At 34.7% G+C, this 21,644-nt stretch overlaps 2 protein-coding genes across 2 annotated transcripts; one reads left to right on the top strand and one right to left on the bottom strand.

Moving 5' to 3' along the window:
* Nucleotides 1–204: 204 nt before the first annotated feature.
* LOC149475812 (UPF0669 protein C6orf120 homolog) lies at nt 205–5,861 on the bottom strand. The gene is made up of 4 exons (XM_089712968.1): nt 5,524–5,861; nt 4,222–4,313; nt 3,087–3,212; nt 205–555 (listed from the first exon to the last, which is right to left on the bottom strand). Exons 1-4 carry the CDS (start codon nt 5,757–5,759, stop codon nt 449–451), a joined length of 561 nt encoding a protein of 186 aa, XP_089569094.1. The 5' UTR covers nt 5,760–5,861; the 3' UTR covers nt 205–448.
* A 14,564-nt stretch (nt 5,862–20,425) lies between these two features.
* Nucleotides 20,426–21,316, top strand: LOC149475813 (uncharacterized). Its single transcript, XM_089712993.1, has one exon. The coding sequence runs from the start codon at nt 20,795–20,797 to the stop codon at nt 21,053–21,055; it is 261 nt and encodes an 86-aa protein (XP_089569119.1). The 5' UTR covers nt 20,426–20,794; the 3' UTR covers nt 21,056–21,316.
* The last annotated feature ends 328 nt before the right edge of the window (nt 21,317–21,644 follow it).

A 21,644-nucleotide genomic window follows, 5' to 3' on the forward strand; every position in this document is an offset into this window, starting at 1 on the left:
TTTCGGCTCATGTTTTTCATATTTTTATGCATGCATAATGTCTAAAAATTTTTAGTAATTATTTCAGTTGAAATTGGTTCATACAAGAATATGGATTAATTTTTTTCATCTATTACAAATACAAATTAAAAGTTATATTTTTATGTACAAATCTAAAAAACACTGACAAATAACACGTTATAATCACGTTAATACACGTTATAATTAATCTATTCTTAAATATTACATGTTATGTACAAATATAAAAAATACACTCAAACAATTACCTTCATGTATGTACACACACACACATGTACACTAAAAACGAAATACATATACAAAAAAAAAAAACAAAATATATAGACAATACAAAAAAATGTTACCAACACTATTGCACTTGTCCTATATGATTCAGAAGTAATTAATATTTTTTAATACTCAATTGTAATTTAGTTTTGTAGTGAAGAAATTACAACACAAATGTATCGAATATCATGTCTAAGAAATTTAGCAGCTTCATAAATCTCGGCCTGTCTTCCATTCGCTCCTTTTTTATCGGTTTCTGCTCCTTAGGTTCTGAAATTTATATAATTCATGTTTGTATTCAGGTATAGATGGCAAACTGGGTAAGTAACCCGATTTTGATAAATTTAGATCATTTATTGGACAAATAAAAATTTAACAATGCACAAAAAAAACATGTCACTTATTTTAATATAATAAGAATAAAATATTATATATGTGTTAGCGCGTTTAATTTAAAGATAAAATTATATTTTAAAAGTAAATCAATTGATGAACTTAATTAATTATTTTAATAATAATCAAATAGATAAAAGTATTAATAATCATTTAATTATCAAATAATAATAATATTACAAGTTATATTCAAAATAACGATCAAAACAACACAAATAACACCTGCGCTGACTCACACAGTCACGCCACTCGAATAGTTGTTTTGATCGTCCTATAAATAACGGTCGTTTGCAGTTGCGAGTCATTCTTGTACCGACTTTGGTCGAGTCAAGATGACTAAAAAGTATTATATCAGTATTTCAATACGTAATACAACCACGCTTTAACATCAGAAGTAGAAGATGAACCAGCCCTTACTCGGAATCCTGACAGGCTGGCACAAATTCTTCCATCATACTACGTGACAGTGTGCAACTGTCACTGTCACCATCATGATTCATGACAGTATACCACTGTGGACTTCAACCTTCGAAAAAAATTGGATTGAATTGACTTCAATTATACAAGGATGAAGGATCTCGCACAATGTGTGTTTTCTTGTGCGTTGTGTGAAGTAAATGTTTGTGGTGTGGAATAACGGTAATGTAGTTCATCAATATTATAATCTGATGTGCAATCCGGGCGGTTGTCCAGGATATTTGAGCCTTTAATTGTGGTAACTGGTAAGCGAACGACGTGCTTATGTCACAAATAAAAAGGTTTTGATCCTAGGGAATTTGAATCCAATGTGGTGCCTTCGATGGCGCCCAGTGTAAGCTATTGTGTTGGTAAATTATTATTTTTCTATATTTTGACGATTGAAAAACGCTTCTAAGCGAAGTCCAGTTGAATGAATCAATATTTGAGTTTGAGTTCATCATGTGGATGTGATGGTGTTCTATAAGGTCAGTTTGGCCGAGCGGTTATGTTTGTGTTATAATACATTGTGTTTTGGCATCACGAGATAAATTACCGTACTCATTTCAAATGAACGTACGAGGACGTTATTGTGTTATTGTTTTACTATGGCCAAGCCGGATATAACTTGTGTTTTAACTTTTAATTATGTTCCAGGACTTATGGTTATCACTTGAGAGTTGAGATACAGATGAGATACAGAAGTCGCTGTTCGCAGCTAGAAAAACTCGTTGAGCTATCGAATCCTATGTAAATCACAATAATACTCGACAATGATTGCTATGAAGCGAAAAGTACAAGCAATTGCTAGACTACTATTGTCCTATATACGAGTAAGACTATTCTTACACGTACGTTACACGTACGTAGTACCAAAGCCAAATTTAGATGACCGTGTTAGCGGTAATGGAAACTAATTATGGTAACCGACTGCCACTTGTCTGTACGGGTCTTCTATGACTTAGTCTGACAACTGGGCAGATAATAATACAATCGAATGCCACTTGTCTGTACGGGTCTTCTGTGACTTAGTCTTACAACTGGGCAAACAATATAATCGGATGCCACTTGTCTGTTCGGGTCTTCTGTGACTTAGGCTGGCAACTGGGCAGATAATAATAGAATTGAATGCCACTTGTCTGTACGGGTTTTCTGTGACTTAGTCTTACAACTGGGCGGGAAATAATAATAACCTGATTGTCACTTGTCAGTATGGATCCAGACAGTGGTTTAGCCTGACAACTGGACAAAGAAACAAATAATTTGAATATAATGTACTACTTAAAATAAGTCGGAATGTCACCAGCTGAAGTGAATTATATCATTGATATTTTGAGTTTTGAATTACCGCTCAGAGCACGAGCTTTTTTCAGAATGGCCGTGTTAGCGCGTTTAATTTAAAGATAAAATTATATTTTAAAAGTAAATCAATTGATGAACTTAATTAATTATTTTAATAATAATCAAATAGATAAAAGTATTAATAATCATTTAATTATCAAATAATAATAATATTACAAGTTATATTCAAAATAACGATCAAAACAACACAAATAACACCTGCGCTGACTCACACAGTCACGCCACTCGAATAGTTGTTTTGATCGTCCTATAAATAACGGTCGTTTGCAGTTGCGAGTCATTCTTGTACCGACTTTGGTCGAGTCAAGATGACTAAAAAGTATTATATCAGTATTTCAATACGTAATACAACCACGCTTTAACATATGTATGGATAGTAATGAAAAAGAACTCTCTTCAACATTAAACTTTCATTTAACCTATCCTTGAATGAAACAACATTTCTCTCTATGCCTCATAAATTCACAACAATAAAAAAGCAAAAAATCATTGAAGCTTGTAATTTATTTTCTCTAAAAAATTATGACTAATATCTCATGTACCCATCCATCACATTCAATAAAAAAAAGCACAAAAAAAAATATTCTTACCTGCTGTATCGAACCTAGCGCCCTCATCAAAGACCATCATCTGCTCGTTCATATCTGACCTGTCTAGGAATACGTGTATGCTATACGCTGATATCGCATGCGACCACGCCCCGAACACTCCTATGCCTGGGGTAAAAAAAAGGAAAAACATTTTTTTTAACTCATACTTATCAGAGTCTTGAGATTTTGATTAATTGTTTCTCTCTGGAGCTATCATATACAGGGTTACTTGTAAAACACCAGCAACCTCGCAGGACAAGATATCATAAGTAACAACATTTGTTCATAAGTAACAACATTTGTTCTATGACTATTGGCATAACGCAATAAATTATTTTTAAATGATTTTTTAAGCTTTTATTGTACTCTCCTAACATTTGTAAGTCTATGTTCTATTCATTATCGAAAAGACGACGCGACGCCCCCTTCCCCCTCTCCTTCGCTTCTTGTTTACGTAATTTTTGGGATGCGCGTAGAGTTTATAATATTCAAACGGAAAATTTAATGAATATTTATTTTTGTATGAAAATAAAATCTAACAAATTATCAAAAGTCATAGAACAATTAATGTTGTTACATACTTATCATGTAAGCTATCTTGTCCTGCGAGGTTGCTGGTGTTTTACAAGTAACCCTGTATATAACACGATTTTTGTGTCTAGAGACAGTTTGGAAGTAAGACAGTATACATAATTATTACTGCAGAGAAATATCTCATTCTAATGTGAATTTACTTTGACTATGCGGTTTGAAAACTATTTTAAAATAAATTAAAGGTAGCAAAACTTTTAAATATATGCTTGTAAAGTGAAGTGAAGTCCCACGTCCCCGAGTGGGGTAAGGGGCAGATGCATTATACATCTGTTTCACTGATCGGATAGGGACAAGTAGGTGATCAGCCTTCTGTGTCCTGCCAGACCAAGACATTTTTTTTTCTTCGTCTCCACCGGGAATCAAACCCAGGACCTCGGTGCTACGCTCACTCGTCAACCACTGTACCAAGGAGGCAGTCGAATAAAAGGTTGTGCTTGTCAAATAATAAACTTTTCTATTAAATTTTTCAACAAATAATACCTTCAAAATTTATGTATTACACAACATAATTTGCATAATCATTTTCCACAATCGCACCTACCAATGGGCCGAGGAAAGTCAGCTGGTATACTAACAATGTCATTCCCGCATGTGATCGAGCTGAAATTGTGCCTGTCCACCTCATAACTGGGTCTGAAATTAATTAGATTCACATTAGAGTAGGTGAGAACATATAATATTGTAAAGTGGTATATTTGTAACGATTTAATTAAAAAAATATTGAGCTGATTTTTTTTTAATTTCATTGCAAAAAAATTTTGAACATTCATTTAAGGCCCATTTACAAGACACAAATTTTTGTCTTTTGCATGAAAATTAATTGAAGGAATGCCTCCGTGTATATTTTTAATTGTTTTTATTTATAAAAAATTTGTATTTACTCTTAAAGTATTTATTAATACTTATATTTATAACTATCTTTCTGTCCACAGATTTGCCTGCTTTGTCTAAAACCTAATAAATTATTTGCTAAAGTCTCACTCTATCTATAAAAGAAATGCATAAAATCTGTTGTGTTTATTTAAAGATTTAAGCATACATAGCCCGGACAGATATACAACGACGGCATCACTAATTTAATGTAGTGATTTATCTAATACATATTATGTATATTATATTCTGTTCCTTATTATAAGGTTGAGGCAGGTCATAGAGATTTTATATGTCTATATTTATACATAAGTTATTTGTAGACTAATTCAAGCAAATGTGCCAAATACAATAAATCTTATTTGACCTTCATGTATTTCAAATGTACATTGTATTTCTGTCTTGCAATGTACTATAAAATATTTATGTTCATATATATAGGAGTACATATTATATAGTATTATTAATGTGAAAGTTTTACTTGACTGTCTATGAGACTTTTAACAATCATTCTGTATCTCAAACAAGATATTTTTTTTTATTAATTTAGATCAACATTTGAACTAAAAATTTAACCATATTGTTGTTAAAAAACTCAAATAAAAAATGTGTGGTTTTATGAAACCACGGTAAAAGTGAAACTTTCCGAACACTGCTTTAAACCTACTCGGCAGCCGAGCGTCACGCGACATGCGCTACACAGACCAAACAGTTTGAGACGATGTAATAAAAGTTTTACTTTAAAAGACTAGAGAACTTGAGGCTTTTAATCTACTTAATAATGTGTAATGGTATCAGGTCACTTTTTGAATAAGTATCAGTGAAACTAATGCCAAATTAAGGCCTGTCCATAGTGACTCTATGGTGTAATTATTGTTCTCTCTTCATATACAGTGCATACTACATATAGTAAACGATACAAAGTTGTATAACAACTATCATCCCAATAGGAAAGTATTTATCGAAAATTTACCTCAAATTATCAGCTACATACAAATCAGCGTCCCCACTAAGAGATGTAAGCTCTACCAGCAAAGGGCCACCGTGCCCCAATTGCCAATAAGAGAAATTTCCTGCTCCAACTGCCCCTATAACTGTGTCCAACAACATTTTATCAATAAACACCATATGGAAAACATTTGACAGTAACGACCACATGGTCGATACACTGATTATAGCAAGCAAAAGAAATATAAATTCACGCCTCATGTTTAGAATTTTAACTTATTATTATGTTTTTGAAGTACATTGAACGGGAATCTCAATCGATAGAAAATACAAAAATAAAATCTGACAAGTCTCGGTGACAAGTTAACAATTTGAAGGTTGACAGAAAACCGGGTGAAACAGAATCTGTCAACGTCAGAAATAATAGAGATAGAGTCGGAATAATAGAGTCGGATACTCGTGTTGGATTAATTTTAATTTTAATTAAATTTTATAAACATGATGAACTCTAACGTCTTAAAACATTAGATATAAAATAAAAATTAAATGTTAAATTCTGGCTTCTGCAATGATATAAAAGCAACTAGAACTATTTTTATGTTAGAACGTTAGGCCTATCCAAGGGCCTATCATATACGCGATCTCCACCGCCCGGCTCCCATGAAAATTTGCCTAGTAGGGCCGCTGCAAATGCGTGGGAAAGAGATAAGGAAAGGATTGACGACGATAATATAGGGATTGGGTGCTTTTATAATTTGCCGTTTCACGGCACGGCACGATATTACCGTGGACGAGATAGAAGTTTTGTGGCCGTGGACGGCATGCCGTGCCGTAGGGTGATTTTATAATTCGCCGTTAAATTTGCGCGTCTTCAAAGTGCAGACATGTTCTCGAAGAGACAGCGACTACTTATACTCTATTTGTTATATTTAAGGGTGCACTCACACACATCAGTCACCGTCACGGCACGTCACCGGACAGGATTTAAAAAAAATATGTATCAATAGTTCTAGTATGACTCTGTTCCCACACGACAGTCGCCGGCACGAAATCTATCAGTGACGTCCCCGGTCAGGCACGTCAAATAATCTTTCCATACATGAACCATACTTTTATCCCCACTCACCCGGTGCCGTCACGTCTCAGTTCAGTCAGCGTCGTGCTACCGTCAATTGCTACATGTTCTCTAGCGTGACACACGTCTAATCACTGACTAACCTGATGTATGTGTTCAATGATTCAGTCAAACCGGCGACGTGACTGACGGACAACATGACGGTGACTGGTGTTTGTGGATACGTACACAAACCGTCACCGATCAGTCATCGGTGACTTGACGGTGACTGATGTGTGTGAGTGCACCCTAAGACGTAAAAAAAGACATATTACTAGAAAGTATTGGCAACATCCGCTTTTAAAAGTAAAATATTTAGAAGGGTCATACTACACGCTATTTGATAAGCTCAAGGAAGACCCAAATAAGTTTTTCAATTATTTTCGGATGTCATTAAAATCGTTTTATTACATACTTTCTCATCTGAGTTATAATTAATCTCCCGCGCCTCTTGGCTACGCACGCACACATACAAATTTCTTGTACGCACACACTACACTCTCAACAATGCCGCGACGATTTGATAGGGAGCGCAGTATGCTACGGCAACGGCACGGTAGATCGTTGCCGTTCACGGCGTGCCGTTGCCGTAGACGGTAAATTAAAAGCGTTTGCATACAAATGCATACATTTTGCTTTCCTAATTTACCGTGACGATAAAAACGTGCCGTACCGTGCCGTGCCACGGTAAATTATAAAAGCACCCATTGACTGGAAGAAAAGAGAAAAGATAGAGATACATAAAGGAAAGGACTGGTATTGGTGATGAAAAGGATGCCTGCCGATTGCCGACCACAGATGCCGACGGTGATTTTCTGTGGGAGTATATTACCTTCCCCGGTGTGATCTGGCCAAATTCATGCCAAAGCATGTTCTACTTACTACCACATTAAAATTACATAATATTATTAGTTACTACCTAAAATTCAAAAAATGCTATACGTAATACAATACGACGTAATGTGTTCGTCTATTCTCTGCAATTTATAGCAAATTAAGATATCCCTTTGAAGTTTTATAACAAGAAAACAATTATTGTACCTATACCCAGAAGTACTTAATTAATTGTGTTATTACATTATATGACGTTACCAATGTTGTTAAACCTGACAAACAGGAAACATTTTGCCTGTGACTATAGATAGATAAAGTTATCACTGATAATGTTAATCTTACAGTGGAAAATATCCGTTTATGTCTTTATTTGTTGAAATATCCGTTGTAGTCATTATCATATTATAACTACCCAACCAGCAAATCGTTGCTCTATAGAAGGGATAAGAACGTTTCAGAGGTGCTAATTGGTAGTTCTATAAGGGTGATAAGAACGTTGTATAAACCCCAAAGTGGCGCATTTATAAAGCTATTTGGTGGTATTGTGTTGCTGTAGCAGCAACTCAGATGCCAATTGGACCCAGAGGCGGCTCGCCCTAAGGAGCGCTGGTGCAGTGAACTCCCATAAATAATTATAATAAAATCATACTCCTTAATTTCATTATTAATATTAATTATTACTATTTAAAATCAATCGTAATCGTAAAAATCTACTGTCAATACCAATGAATATATCCATCATTCCATCATTCCATACACTTGAATAATACTGTATTTATACAGTAACGCGCGAAGGCGAGCGCTCACGATTGCGCTCCAATGAAAAAATATTTAGTACATTTCCTAATACGAAATCCAATAGGAGTGAAAGAGATGGTTTGCCAGTGCCCTGCGCGCGTGAAACAGAAGATTTTCTATGGAAAGATAGCAAAATTCGGTGCGCCGCTCCCGCAAACGTTGCCGGTTCGTTTTTACCGCCGCGCGCGACATTGCCACTCTCTATATTATAAACAAACACTCGACTCTCGAGTCAACTTCAACGCACGCGCGCGAATGCAAATTCGGGAATTTTCTAATTAAAATCATAAGATACGTGTTGAAATAGTCTGTAGTTATCAGTATTACTTGTGAGTGTGAAAATGAACAATTATAATGTGGCGTTCATTAAAAAGTGTGTTAAAACGTTACAAATTCGGCTTGAATTGAAAGCAGGGACTGCCACGGCCTGAACTTGACCTTACGCAAAAATGTACGACAAAAACGAAAACATATACGCATGTGTTTAAATCCGAACAATATTATGTGAAAACACCGTGGTTGTATGGTTGTGATGAAAGCAACAACAGACATTTACGAATGTCTTGTCGCTTTAAGTTATAGATATTTTTGCACACCAAAAAGAAAGACGTATGTATTTCCTTTATAAGTAATTTTTTTGATAAATGTACTGCTTTACACCACGTATTTTCAGTGTTTTATTTCAAGTGAACACCCATAAAATTTTGTCACGAGCCGCCTCTGATTGGACCTATAGAAGAGTACACTTATAGAATCGCGATGCTGTTATAGAGCGAAGTAGTGATATAAAAGGAACCGCGATGCTGTTACAGCGCGAAGTTGTGTTTTAAGAGTAACCGCAAATCTTTTGTAGCACGAAGTTGCGATGTACAAGTCACTGCGACGCGACGCTATAATTATAATACAAAATGGTAAATCGTGTACCAATTGATAATACGAGTAAATGACTATAGGAACCATCATCGTGGTGTCGAATATTAATTTTTGTTACACTGTTAATTATGTTAGATACATAAACTGACTTGTGAATGAAATTTTACTGATAGATTATATGCATAATTAAGCTGTTTTTTTCATGCCCCCCTCAAATTATTGAGTTTTAAGTAATTAAAAAACTAATTTTACACCAAATTGCTGTATAGGATGCCAAATAGCAACTCCGTGGCTATTATACGTCCGCAAACGAACGTAGTTTTGACAACTGTTATGCCATATGCTGGATTAAATTAGTAGGGTTCCCTGATGTAAATAGAAAACCCATAACATGTTTTATTTTGTATTTTCTAGTGTAAATTCCGATTTTTAGATTCCGATCCCGAAGTGTCAAGCAAAACACTAGTGTCTGAATGGTCTGATTCTGAATTATCACAAACCACATGATGGCTGTTGCCTGTTAACTTGGTTTTGTTCATAGGATGTAACAGATTGTACGGAATCATTGTCCGTATTCGTAGCCTCACCTTGAATTTGTCTGGTGTCAATCGTTACTGAAGCTGCGATTTTTTTAAATTCATTCAATCCATGATTATTAAATAGAACCCTTCATTTATTTACGAGACGGTGCTGACAATATGGCAGGTTTTTGTTGTTTTAAAGTGAAAGAAACTCTCTTATAGGCCGTATATCTCTCGTAAGTGTCGCATTTTACTACATTAATACGCCGTTTTTGTTACATAACAGAGTTATTAACTCTTTTATACAGTAAATCAGTCCTATAACTCTGACCACTCAGCTATTAAACCACTGCGTTATAATGGGCAGAAAAATACTAATATAATTCAATTAGGTTACAAAGAAGTGATATAAAACTCGGATATATCACCTAATTGCTGTATTATGGAGTTTCAGCAACCATGAAGAATCACAGTGCTATAATAGTAATAAGGAAAACCATTACAACACTAAATTGTCCTATTGTAGATTTTTTTACGCCTCTATAGGCATGGGACTATAAAGGTTACCCTAGAATCGTTTATTGCACTAATTTGCTGTAAAAAAGAGACCACCAGCGCTGTTATGTGATAATATCGTCCTGTTATTGCTGTACCAAAATCTGGATAAGAGCTGCTCTATAAACGCCGTATAAAATAGTGATATAAACGTTTACATCACCTTGTTATGGGACAAATTTGCTGTGTATGATTATAGAGCAAAATCATCTCATTAAACGCTATTATACAACAAGCTTGTCACCGCGACACTGTTATACGTCATTTAAAAAGCTTTTTAGTGATGTAAGTTATTGTTATAGGACATCTTTGCTGGTTGGGTAGCTGTGCCCCGCGGTTTTACCTGCATTGCTCCGCTCCTGTTGGTCTTAGCGTGATGATACATTATAGCCTTCCTCAATAAATCTGATATTGAAAGAATTTTTCAAATCGAACCAGTAGTTCCCAAGATTAGCGCGTTCAAACAAACAAACAAACTCTTCAACTTAATAATACCTATTACTTATATAATATTATCTAGTACTTATAGATTATTATACACTTTCACGTACCTAATCTTCTTATATATAAAAATGAATCGCAAAATGTGTTGGTAAGCGCATAACTCGAGAACGGCTGAACCGATTTCGATAATTCTTTTTTTATTATATTCCTTGAAGTACGAGGATGGTTTTTATGTAGAGAAAACGTAAATATGTACCACGGGCGAAGCCGGGGCGGACCGCTAGTAATAAAAAAAATTGTTTGTATATCAAAAATAAAATCGAAATAACGTGACAGATTTTGACGATATTATTTTGTTTTCTGGCGTTGCAGCTAAGTAGTTGAAAAAACAACTAGGCACTTTTTTTTTCAAAATTGCTTTTTATAGTTTTCTACCATGTCAATTCACATCAGTTACGTCATATTTTATTGTGGGTAACAGCGACCTGTGACTACTTGATAGTTGTGACTAGTTCTGACCCCAACTGCCAACATCTGCTCATAACCGTTATTATTAGAAAGGGGAATAAAACTATCTAACAAAGGGTTACAGAATAATATAATCTGTTACTATAAAATACTAGTTGACCGCCTAGTAGTAAGTACTTGATGCCAAAAAAAGAATATTTTGACAAATAAATTATTTTTATTTTGGGCCAGTGTATCATTATTAAAGTTACGAAGTAACTATTTAGTAATTTAATCTAAGTCTTATTGAAAAGCTAGCTTTATCCTAATCCTAACTCAATTAGAGACAAATCCAGCAAACCAAAAATCATAAATCATAAATCATAAATGTTCGATCAACCGTTCATTCTTTCTTACAACGGTGCCTGCGACATAACGACACTCACCCGCATTTTTAACCGACTTCAAAAAAAAGGAGGAGGTTATCAATTCGGCCGGTATGTTTTTTTTTTTTTTTTTTTTTATGTATGTACACCGATTACTCCGAGGTTTCTGAACCGATTTACGTGATTCTTTTATTGTTCGATGCGGGATGGTGTCGAATTGGTCCCATAAAAATTTTATTCGGATAGGCCCAGTAGTTTTTATTTTATGAGCATTTTTGTCTGTATTTGTAAATGTTGCAAGTGCAAGTTTGAAGCATGTGCACGTATCGTGATGAATCATGAAACATACATTCGACAAATCGTCATTGTATTACGTATTATATTATCCTTATATCTAAGTAAATATTATTTGCGGTATTACGAAAACAATTTAAGTATGGATTATCCCTGTACATCGAGGGAACACTCAAAAATATATAGAAGACTTTAATACCTACTTAATACTCCATAAGAATTACTTTGATGTTTTCAATTTTTAAGAAATAATTCAAGGGTGTAAAACATAATCCCAGTTTTGTTACAGCGAAAATAACTCTTTGTTTTTATGGATATAAGTATTTCAACACAATAAAACATAATAAAAGTAGATTTATTTTATAAGCTGCTCGCTCCGACTAGCATAATTTTTAAAAGTACACAATTAGGTACTTATTAATTATTAATATCCAAATCTACGCGAAAACAAAACCTTATAAACTGTGGATTGTAGATTGAAACGCTAAACGCTTATTTTTATTTTTAAACTAGCTGTTCCCCGCGGTTTTACCCGCATTGCTCCGCTCCTGTTGATCTTAGCGTGATGATATATAACCTATAGCCTTCCTCGATAAATGGGCTATCTAACACCGAACGAATTTTTCAAATCGGACCAGTAGTTCCTGAGATTAGCGCGTTCAAACAAACAAACAAACTCTTCAGCTTTATAATATTAGTACAGATATGTATCTGGTACTTAGGTATTGTGTGTTAAATGTTAATTAGATATCGTATTATCAACAATATATACTATCATAAAAAACATAATAATTATTACTATAGCTATAGGTATTATGTTTTGTAAATATGTGACGTAGGTCCCTGAAAAAAAAAGCAATGAACGATAAGAAATATAATCAATTTTGATTACAATAGCGTGTTCATAACAGCACTTATCGCTTACACGAAAGAAAATTGTAACATCAAAATGATTAGAATATATATTTTATACACTTATTGCGGAAAATAAAACTGAACAGTTTCTTTGTTTGAACGCGCTAATCTCAGGAACTACTGGTCCGATTTGAATAATTCGTTCGGTGTTAGATAGCCCATGTATCGTGGAAGGCTATAGCATGTCCCTAGGAAATATTGTAATACTGTGGCCATAGGCTATAATATATCATTACGCTAAGACCAACAGGAGCGGAGCAATGCGGGTAAAACCGCGGGGCACAGCTGGTCGGTATATAAGGTACTTATTTTAATGATGTTTACATTATTTTCACGACGTTAAAAATACCAGTTATTGAAGTGTATAAACATCAAGTTGGTATATGCTTTGGTTTTTTTCCAAAAACTTGGTTGGATCATAAAATACAAGAAATTCAGTACCTTAGGTAGTAACTAGTAATAGGAGTTATTTGTTTTTTTTTTCGATAAATTAAACAACCAATTGTAGAAAACTACATGTTTAAATAAATATGCCGTTTATACACATTTTTATTTTTTGTAACCCGGATAAAGCCGGGACAAGCTGCTAGTCATTCACATTATGCGGGTTAAACATGTGTTTCACTCAAGTGTGAATTTTTTTAATATACATAAGTATACCTATGTATTGGCACCGAAGCTCCCAAACGGATGAACAGTTTTTATTATATTTTTTCTCGATTAAAGTCTTCCGTTCCAGATCTTTTCTATATTTTGAAATAAACGCAGCTGAATCATACCACTCAGCCTAACAACAGCTAACGCTAACCATGGACTAATATAAATATTAAATATATTATTTGTCTATGCGCTAACGTAATATTTGTTTTTAAAGTGAAACTTTTATTACATCGTCTCAAACTGTTTGGTCTGTGTAGCGCATGTCGCGTGACGGTCGGCTGCCGAGTAGGTATAAAGCAGTGTTCGGAACCGTACGATAATAATTATCGTACAAATACGATAATTTTGTGCAGGGGCGTAGCTACCGCCGTATCTGCCGTATCAATTATACGGGGCCCCCGCGCCAAGGGGGCCCCCAACGTGCGCTTTTGTGAGAAATCTTTACCCTTCCTAAGGGCACCCAAACAAATTTTATACGGGGCCTCGCCAAGGCACGCTACGCTTCTGATTTTGTGTTTGAGTTTCACTTTTACTGTGGTTTCATAAAACCACACAACATTTTTATCTGTCCTTTTAATTATCCGTTACATACAAATACTTTTTATTACTTTGATGTACCTACAGTCAAGGGTACCTATACAAATAAAATATGTACAATGTACATGTTCTGTGTACTATCATCATCATTCATCATCTCTATCACTACATAGTATAAATCAAAGTTACTTTCTTTGTCCCTATGTCCCTTTGTATGCTTAAATCTTTAAAACTACGCATCGGATTTTGATGCAGTTTTTTTAATAGATAGAGTAATTAAAGAGGAAGGTTTTAGTATATAATTTATTAGGTTTTAGACAAAGCGGGCGAAGCCGCGAGCGGTATATATGCTAGTCATTGATAACTCTCAAGACACGCAAGATGTAGTAAGTTAGATGGACTCACAAAGAGAACCTGTTTTATTTAACAATATTCAAATTTAACAATACAGGTTAATTTATAAGAACCTTTTACTGAAGAGCAACTGAGATAAAGAAGAAAGACAAGTTAAACTAGCTTTTCTGGTTATCAAAATAATTTTATTCTTACATTGCATTGTATAATGGTGTCAGCGCAGCATCATCAGAAAAAAGGGGATTTCTCGACCTGAACCAAAATGTATAAAAACCATCACATATTATATTTAATAATTAAAAGTTTTATTTGCTTTTAAAATGGAACTTTAAGCGTGGTGCTACATGAATCAATGAGAACACAAATTTGTTAATTTTTATTTTTATCAATTTTTTTTATGTTATGAAATTTATTAATTTATCAATGTGTGTCACTGAGGTGTTACTCATTTTATGGATTCTAATCTCTACTCTACCACGATTTAAAAGATGACTAAGCTTCAAAAACATCCAAAAGAGAGTATCCGGATATATAAATTAAATTGCAGGAAACTTTACGTTTACGTATCGAATTAACTATGTATAATATTAATATTATGTAAATTCTTCAAATCATACATCCGTTGCTCATACTGTAAAAAAGTCAAAATCATGAAAAACATCAGAAAAAAACAGGTATCCGGGACGCGTCAGCTGGTTTTGAACCTGTTCAAAATTAAAAAAAGACGCCCGCATCATGCGTGATTGGGACGGACGAACAGCTGATTAGATCCATCTCTTTCTAACATGTTGTAATCTATACGTGTGACAAGGATAGATAATGTTAGGGATGTTTTGGCTGCTCCGCGTGGGAGCTACCTACGCATTCCAGATTTTTTATAAGCTAAAGCTGTTTGCCGACTTATATGTTTATAAATAATGTCGTGTTGTGTGATTATTCATAATTTTTATTTTATCCACGCTCGCGCTGGTTGCTATTAGGTATATATTTATTTGATGAATGAAACGTTCACAGCTGAAAAGCGAAACAAATAATTGAAAATAATTCATAATAATTATTACAGAATCTATGAGCAATATTATATTTGGTAGGTACTACCAAGTACCAGTCTACCTACCAACGTACCTACCTACTTTCAGCTGACTGGAGAGAAAATCATAAAAGAACAAGAAGTGGTTTTTTTTCTTCATTTTTTAATCATAAGTTACTAAGTACAAATCTCATAAACATTTAGTTAGAATTATTTACAATCTAATAAATACAAATAACATAATATTTTTTTATTTATTGTATTTTTATAAAGATTAAGATAACACTCACAATCAGGTTGTTGTTTTTTTGTTCTCGAAAATAACTTTCGAAACTGGAATAAATTTAAAAACTGGTAATATGCATATTTTATTATTCAATGATTTAAGTATTAAAAACTAGGATTATTTTTTTAAACACTTAAATGTGCTTAAAAAAATAATCCTAGTTCCTTATATTATTATCAGTTATTCTGTAAGTACCTACATGTATGTGTATTACCTAAAATGTAATTTATTTAGTTTTAATTTTTAGGTTTAGACAAAGAGGGCGAAGTCGCGGGCGGGAAGCTAGTTTAACTAGCTACTAGGTAGATAGTTGTTATCAAATTATAATAAACGACTTTCCATGCCTACAATGTTACAAAATAATTATGTATAATACGTAGTACATTCTATCTCGATGGTATAATATCAACATACCTACTAGGTATCTATAATTATAGCCGCGCGACCTGAGTACACCCGTGACTTTCCACCCTACATTTTGTTTTTGCCATAAAATCCTTTCTACAAGCTGAAACCATTCTGTTATTCTACAAAATGTATCAAAATCGATACAACAATTTAGTACGGTAGGTAGGTACGTGGTAGGTACATAATGGCAAATGAGCGAGAAATCATATCATATTCAATAGGTAAATGACGCAGCTATACATTATTCCTCTATGAATGACGCTAGGAATCCACCCAACGCAAAGCTGTTTTATTACTTATATTTTGTATTAGAAAAATCAATCAATCAAAATTAATGGTTGAAACTTGAAACATATGCTTTACTTTAATAGCAATAGGTACAACATCAGCTGTCGAATACCCCACACGAAGATAGTATCGATTGAAATCTCATAGGGTCAATCATGGGTTCAATCTGGTACAATTTAGATAGGTATGTACCTTCTTATATGCTAAACTTTCGGTCTTACGACACTACCTAATACCTGTGACTAATATTTTATGACGTCAATGATATTTTTTTTTAATTTGATTAACTTCAAGATTAAATATTAGGTAATCTACAATCAGCCAGCTGTTACTACAAGTATTTTATTAAAACAAAAGCGTCATAAACAAAATAACACTTCAATTCATTCATAATACAGTGCCACAGTATTACAATATTATTTACAGTGCCTAGTGCCTACTACGTGACGCCACAAAATCCTTTGTTGTTTTTACAGCTGTACTACACGACCAAATTATATCTTTTGTTTTCGTCAGTACATAACAAGTAAGAGCGTTTTCACATTATCCGATCCGATATCGGATATCGGAAGCCGATAGCCGATATCCGATATCGGAGGGAAGTAAAATGTATGAAATATGTGCCTGTCTTTCACATTGTCCGGTCCGATATCGGATATCGGAGCCGACACCGATATTCCCAGTGGCTATCGGACGATAATGTTCAGTGTTGCCAACTCAATTTTCGAAAAGGCAGTATACCAACAGCAAAAAAGCACTAGTTTGTGTAATTTCAGTCTTATAGGGCGCTCAATCTTTAAAAAAATTCTTTGCTTTTAACCTAAAACCTATTAAAAGAAACCTTTTTTTATTAAGAAAACACACATTTAAGTATTTATAGGCATTTTAAATACGATTTATACGGCAGGTATTTTTATTTGCCGTATTAAAATATACGGCAATTGGCTGAACTGAAGTAAACAAAAATATATTGAGTTCTTAAATTCAAATATCTTTCTTCGAAAACATTAGTGTCTATCATCTTTATTTTATCTCATTCTGCCTCGCTCCTCCTGTGCTGTTTATTGTATTGTTGTCATTGAGTGCTTTGTTTTTAACCGACTTCAAAAAAAGGAGGAGATTTCACACCGTTTTTATTTTTATTTTGAATTTACAACAAATAATACAAAGTTTGAAAACTCTTAATTCTAAAATAAATGCTTATGACAATAAAATAATTTATGTATCTTTACTTACAGGAAATTACAACAATCATATTACAAATATATTTGAACGAGTGACAATATTATTTTAGGATATTACAGTGCACTTTTTCTTATTACACTGCAGTGTAATAAGAAAAAGTAAAGAAAATGTGAACAAAGATTGTATCACTTATTAAATTTATCATAGGTACTACATGAACTTTTATAAATGTATGTAGTGAAAAAATGACTAAATGACTAGGTACGTCTTGCTAAAAATACATTTAATAGATTTTGAAAGGTATTTACAAATATTATGTATTACTAAAACTATTAACTAATACTAGGTTGTAGTAGGTATTGATATAAATTTATTTAATTTATAATGTGTTAACATAAGTATATTATGTTATACAAATGACCGATATCAAAACTATTTAGTAAATAGCACATCTAAATAATATGCTGTAATTTGTGATAACAAATCTTTTTTTACATTTTACTTTTCTTTTTTGAAGTTGTTTTTCTTTATCGTAGTTATTTTTAATGTACATGTACTACTATGATATAACATTTGATTTTTTTTAATTATACCTTTTTTTATCAACTGGCAATTTAGTTTAGTTTTCTCTAAAAATTTCTGGCAACACTCATGATGATATCGGAACGATTTTATCGGACAATGTGAAAGGGCAAATTGTATCCGATATCGGATATCGGCTATCGGCGTCCGATATCCGATATCGGATCGGATAATGTGAAAACGCTCTTACGACACATGACTCCCGAAACTGGTTGCGTAATAGACTACGTGATCATACATGAATTCTTATTTGAACAGCTATACTTTTCACGAATTCTTTGTAAACAATCAAACGTCGATAATGCTAACAGTTAATTCGGCTGCTTCAAAAAACAAGCCGTTGTTATCTTATTTTTGTATAAATTAATAGTAACTAACACGCGGCCATTTTGAAAGTTAACCTACGACTTTAGGGCACACCTAATTTATAGAGAGTACCTTTGTGTTTACATTTAACTTTATTTGGTAGGGTTATATTTTAACCTCCTTGTTTTCGTTGGTTCTTTTTTTTCACGCAACTCGAAGTTGCTCAGTGCTCTCTACGCAGCAATAGGCACAGGCATAAAAATAAAGAGCGCTATTCACCACCTCACAAAGAATACGAATATTTTTATATTACATAATGATTTATGTCTTAATCGCAATTTACTTAATTGTTGTTATTTAATGACTACTTACAGGATTTAAAAAAGAATAATACATAATAATAAGCTCAATTATTAATCGCTTTAAGGTTTCACAGAAGTTCTTTTATAGCTAAAGGAATTCTCAGAAAGACGATTTGTAGGTAAGAAATAATGGGCTCATAGTTATAAACTTTATCTCAAATCTAAATGATGGAAAGCAAAAATTGAAACAGAGATTTACCTTCTTATCGGAAACTTCTTTATCGGGTCTGGAAAAAAATTTAGTGTAACATTTTTTCGTTACGCGTGACATTTTTCCGTTACGCGCCATCTTTTTCTTATCCCTACCAGTTACCACGCGTGATTTGACGTATTTCTGTAATGTTGCATATAGTATATTATTTTTTGAAAAATAAGGTCATTGAGAAGTTTCACTTCTTACGTGTGTACACTAGTACACGCACACATTTTTTTGTATGTATCATCACTACATAGTATAAAACAAAGTCGCTTTCTCTGTCCCTATGTCCCTATGTATGCTTAAATCTTTAAAAACACGCAACGGATTTTGATGCGGTTTTTTTTAATAGATAGAGTGATTCAAGAGGAAGGTTTTAGTATATAATTTATTATGTTTCAGACAAAGCGTATTTCATTTCATTTTCATTTCATTTGACTTTAGCCCAATAATGGTTTTATAGCCAATAGAATAATAGAATTCATTACTATTGTCACAAATAATAAGTTATATTACTTCTTTGGACCTTGTTCCACGTCCTGCTAGCCGTTTGGAAAATAGGAAGTGCTTAAAATTACACTATTGTCGTACTAACATAGGTCAAAATTCTCCTTTATACAGGTGCTGTTCGTACTATAATGGTATTAGGTCAAATTTCGATATTTTCTTGAGTTCTCTAGCCTCAGCTAGAACTAAAATTTACTCTGCGTTGAGTGAAAATTGGATTGTTACTTGATTAATTTTTAATTAAAGTTTAAAGTTTAAAATCTTAAGTGTATTTTGTCTATTATCTGTAAGTATAAGTAGTTTCACTAAGCACGATGTGTTCACTAATTTAGGAATTTCACCGCGTTTGTTACGCTTTTTCGATCAGGCCACGTGTCCTGACGCGAGTTTAAGATTTTATACCCAACGCCGTTAAAGAATTTTTCACTTCAAAAAGAGCGCGTGTGCCGAGCACACGTGTCAGAAGTGGAACTTCTTTTGTAATATTCAAAGATTCCAGCTAATGCCATGACGTGACCGTGAAACTTTACTCTCAACGTTCCCAAAGAAGTTTCACTTCAAAAATCATTCAGGAAATAAGAGCAGACGTATGACAGCGTATGATATTGAAGACAATGATCAAAAACAATTAAGATACTCAAATCTTTTTCTAAAATCTGGTAAAATATAATAAATATCAGATAATAAAGCTGTGTGGTAATATTGGTAATGCATATTATTAATATTGTCTGTTTTTATATTGAAATTTTTTTATGAAATGTGTCATAGTTATTATGAAGTTCAAACTAACAATCTAATAGTATTTTAAGAATATGAAGAATAATAAAATATTCTTTAGATTGTTTTGTAAAATATTGAAATTTCATAAAATGTTTAAATGAAATTAAGTTTTTACGACGTGATATTCATTCAAAAAAATAAAGTTATTTAAAAAAATGCGACGGATCAATCGTTGTTAAAAATGTCGTGAATGGTTTGCTTTATATCCCCACTGCGCATACACCGCGCGCAGCCGCCATGACGCTATATATACCGTGAGCGCCCCCGATGTGACGTAGTCGAAATCGAGAGGTGAAGGTGCGAATAATGGAAAGGTGGCGTCCATATTTTGTTCTATTGATCGATAATCACCGGAGCTAGCAGTGCGAGTGTCGACAAAAAGTCGTGAAAGTGAAGCAGAACAGTGTTTCGACGTGTCATCCGCGTAGATCGACAGCGGTTCGAGGCCGAAATACGGCGGATTGCCTAGTCGACAGGCGAGCGTATGCGATCGGCAACCATCTTGTTATTGTTAACTCGTGCATTACATAGGCATAGCGCTCTACTCCGTGGACGTCCACGAACTACCGCTAAAGTGATAAGTGAACTGTCCGTCGTATTTTATTGAGATCTTAAGTGAAGTGCTGAGCTGGAGATGAATTGCCAAGCGCAACAGCAACTTAGAGGGCGAAGACGTTGCGTCCGAAATGTACTGCCAGCGGCTTTGGGGGCGCGCCGAGACCGAGACCGCGAGAGGCGTGAGGAGCGGTACGCCGGAAGCAAGTGGGGCGCAGCGCCAGCCGCGGCCGCCCTGCCACCACCGCCGACGCACTGGCGCCGCGAAGGCCGCTGCCGGCCCGAGCCCGACCGCGCTCTACCGCTCAAACTCCTTCTGAATGTCAGCGTCTCAGCATAAACCTGTGAGGACTCTAGTGTTAGTACCCGGGGGCGCAGTCCGACGCCGTGCCACGCCGTAGGACTGCGCCCCCGCCTCTCTTGTGCTAAGTTTTTTATTTCGTAACGCAAACACGTCGCCCGTCGGGGCGCGCGGACACCGCGCGACTCCCGCCCCGGCGTCGCCTAAATTCCGGCGTTAGGTATTATTTTTGTGAAAATTTTAGTAGTTAAGAGCATAAACGCGGGCGCGATTGCGCCGCTGCGACATTCCCGTTGCCCTTTTTAAAACATGTGAAAAATACAAAAAAAAATATAGCGGGCGCGGCATAACGTCGCAGCGGGGTGGTCGCACGCGCGGAGCCCGGCGCTTCGCCCCTCGTCACCTTCGCCTTGCACCTCCAAGCGGATCCGCGGCGCTCCTGTGATTTTTGTAATAGCCTCGCCGTCGCGCGCGCCACGCTTTCTCCTTGAGCGTTATATTAGGATTGAGTTTTTGACTGATGTCTGTACTACTTAAGTTGAATCTTTCGAAAGCACGGCGCTCCGACGCGGGGCCGCGCCGCGGGCCAGCCAACTTGCCGTTGCAAGGTTGAAAACGTTGCATTTCT

Source organism: Colias philodice, chromosome 29 (genome assembly GCF_061535455.1).
Source record: "Colias philodice isolate Cphi_HAF_F1 chromosome 29, ilColPhil1 Martin Lab GWU primary, whole genome shotgun sequence".
NCBI classification, from domain to species: Eukaryota; Metazoa; Arthropoda; class Insecta; order Lepidoptera; family Pieridae; genus Colias; species Colias philodice.

Bases quoted from the DNA above. Each gene is read 5' to 3' on its own strand.
- LOC149475812 (XM_089712968.1), bottom strand. From the start codon at position 5,759: ATGAGGCGTGAATTTATATTTCTTTTGCTTGCTATAATCAGTGTATCG. The intron at 3,213-4,221 runs GTAGGTGCGATT...TTTTTACCCCAG, and splicing joins TGACTTTCCTCGGCCCATTG to GCATAGGAGTGTTCGGGGCG. The intron at 556-3,086 runs GTAAGAATATTT...TATAAATTTCAG, and splicing joins CGCTAGGTTCGATACAGCAG to AACCTAAGGAGCAGAAACCG.
- LOC149475813 (XM_089712993.1), top strand. From the start codon at position 20,795: ATGAATTGCCAAGCGCAACAGCAACTTAGAGGGCGAAGACGTTGCGTC.